The 1583-nt window shown below is 52.5% G+C and overlaps 1 protein-coding gene across 5 annotated transcripts in view; it reads left to right on the top strand.

Annotated features, from left to right (window-relative positions):
- The window catches only part of VSTM2A (V-set and transmembrane domain containing 2A), a 28596-nt gene that overhangs the window by 6603 nt on the left and 20410 nt on the right, over positions 1 to 1583 (top strand). For all 5 annotated transcript variants that reach the window (XM_015564672.1, XM_015564670.1, XM_015564671.1 and 2 more), the window contains exon 4: positions 734 to 1070. In XM_015564672.1, coding sequence (XP_015420158.1) covers positions 734 to 1070 — 337 coding nt within the window. The remainder of the gene's footprint in view (positions 1 to 733; positions 1071 to 1583) is intronic.

Genomic DNA, 1583 nt, shown 5'->3' with positions numbered 1-1583 from the left:
ATATATATATATATACTTTTGCTATTAATCTGGCCTAAAAATTATTAGAAGAATTGAGTGCCAGTTTCACTTTTGAAAAGCAAAGCAGTGCTAAAGGTTCCCGCAGCATAGAAGCCCCATGATGGAAGGGGGTGTACTCGGAGCCACAAGACTTCAGGTGACATTAGTCCGCACCCTGAGTCACGCCACCCCATGACGATAGGTCAGACTGTTCCAAAAGCTGAGAAGAAAAATCATTACCATCCAAGTCCATGTTGCCGGTACCTTTAACTGTCATTCCAATGTGGGGAGGAGAGCTCGTCCTCTGTTAAGGTTGCTGTCGGTCACCGCCGCCCGCAGAATATTTCTGGAATCTCTCAGAGGGGGAGCCCAGCGTGAAGGAAAGAGGCTCTGTAAATGCTAGACTTGACCTCATCAGGTTCATGTTCCTTCAGCTGAGCTACCCAGGCAGAGGCCAATCCCATGATTGGAAAATGGCAGAGCCGTTACCAGCATCTGGGAAACGAGGGGGCATGGGGCTCGCGGGGTCAGGCGCTGGCTGGATTGAACTAAGTAGCTCACGATGGGTGAAGCCAGTTGGAGTAGATTGGGGTTTCACGGTTGAGACCACAGGAAGCTCTCTGACGTGGCCGGGAAGAGTCTCATTTTCCAACAGGAGCAAGCTCGGGCAGAGTATGGGGAACAGGCGTTTGATGTCGCCCTTTGTTTATTTCTTTTCCCTGCCATCTTTCAGACAGTGAAAGTCCAAGGCAACGACATCTCCCACAAGCTTCAGATTTCCAAGGTGAGGAAAAAGGATGAAGGCTTGTACGAGTGCAGGGTGACGGATGCCAACTACGGAGCGCTGCAGGAGCACAAGGCCCAGGCCTACCTGAAGGTCAATGCCAACAGCCACGCGCGCAGGATGCAGGCCTTCGAAGCCTCGCCCATGTGGCTGCAAGACATGAAGCCTCGCAAGAATGTGTCGGCCGCCGCCCCCAGCAGCATCCACAGCTCCGCCAACCAGCAAATGCCCTCCACCTCCAGTCCTCAGGCGGTAGCCAAAATCCCCAAACAAAGTCCACAATCAGGTATGGAACCCACTTTTGAGCCTTTCATTTTGCCACTCACACAACCCTCCCCCGGACGAGGGGTCAAGGAGAGTAGCCAGGTGTATGCGTGACGGTTGTTAGAGTCGGAGCCCTAGCTCAGCTGAAATAACGAGGAGACACAGAGCGCCCGGGGCTGGCCTCCATTGGGGATGTCTCCCGCCCCAGTGGGTGCCGGCCGTGCCGCCTGTCCAGGGACCTGAGAGCTGGACTTTCATTTCTTCACCTTCTGTATTGACCCATTATAAGAATAATAAATCATGTCATGTCGGCTGCATTATAAATGCATGTTCGTTTTCTCTATAGATTTATGTATTGATAACGACCCAACTTAAGAGACCTTCACTTCATCAACATGTAAATGAAAGAGAGACACCCCGTCTTCAGGGACCCGTAGCTTTGGGCAGGGCTGCCCTCCAGGGGTTTTTGATTGGGGAGGGGCAGCGTCAGCTGCCCGTGAGGAAAGGGATGGTGGCAATAGCAGGGCACAGAGAT

The sequence above is a fragment of the Myotis davidii genome, unplaced genomic scaffold, assembly GCF_000327345.1.
Source record: "Myotis davidii unplaced genomic scaffold, ASM32734v1 scaffold781, whole genome shotgun sequence".
In the NCBI taxonomy this organism is placed as follows: Eukaryota; Metazoa; Chordata; class Mammalia; order Chiroptera; family Vespertilionidae; genus Myotis; species Myotis davidii.
This window is presented reverse-complemented; position numbering and strand designations above follow the sequence as displayed.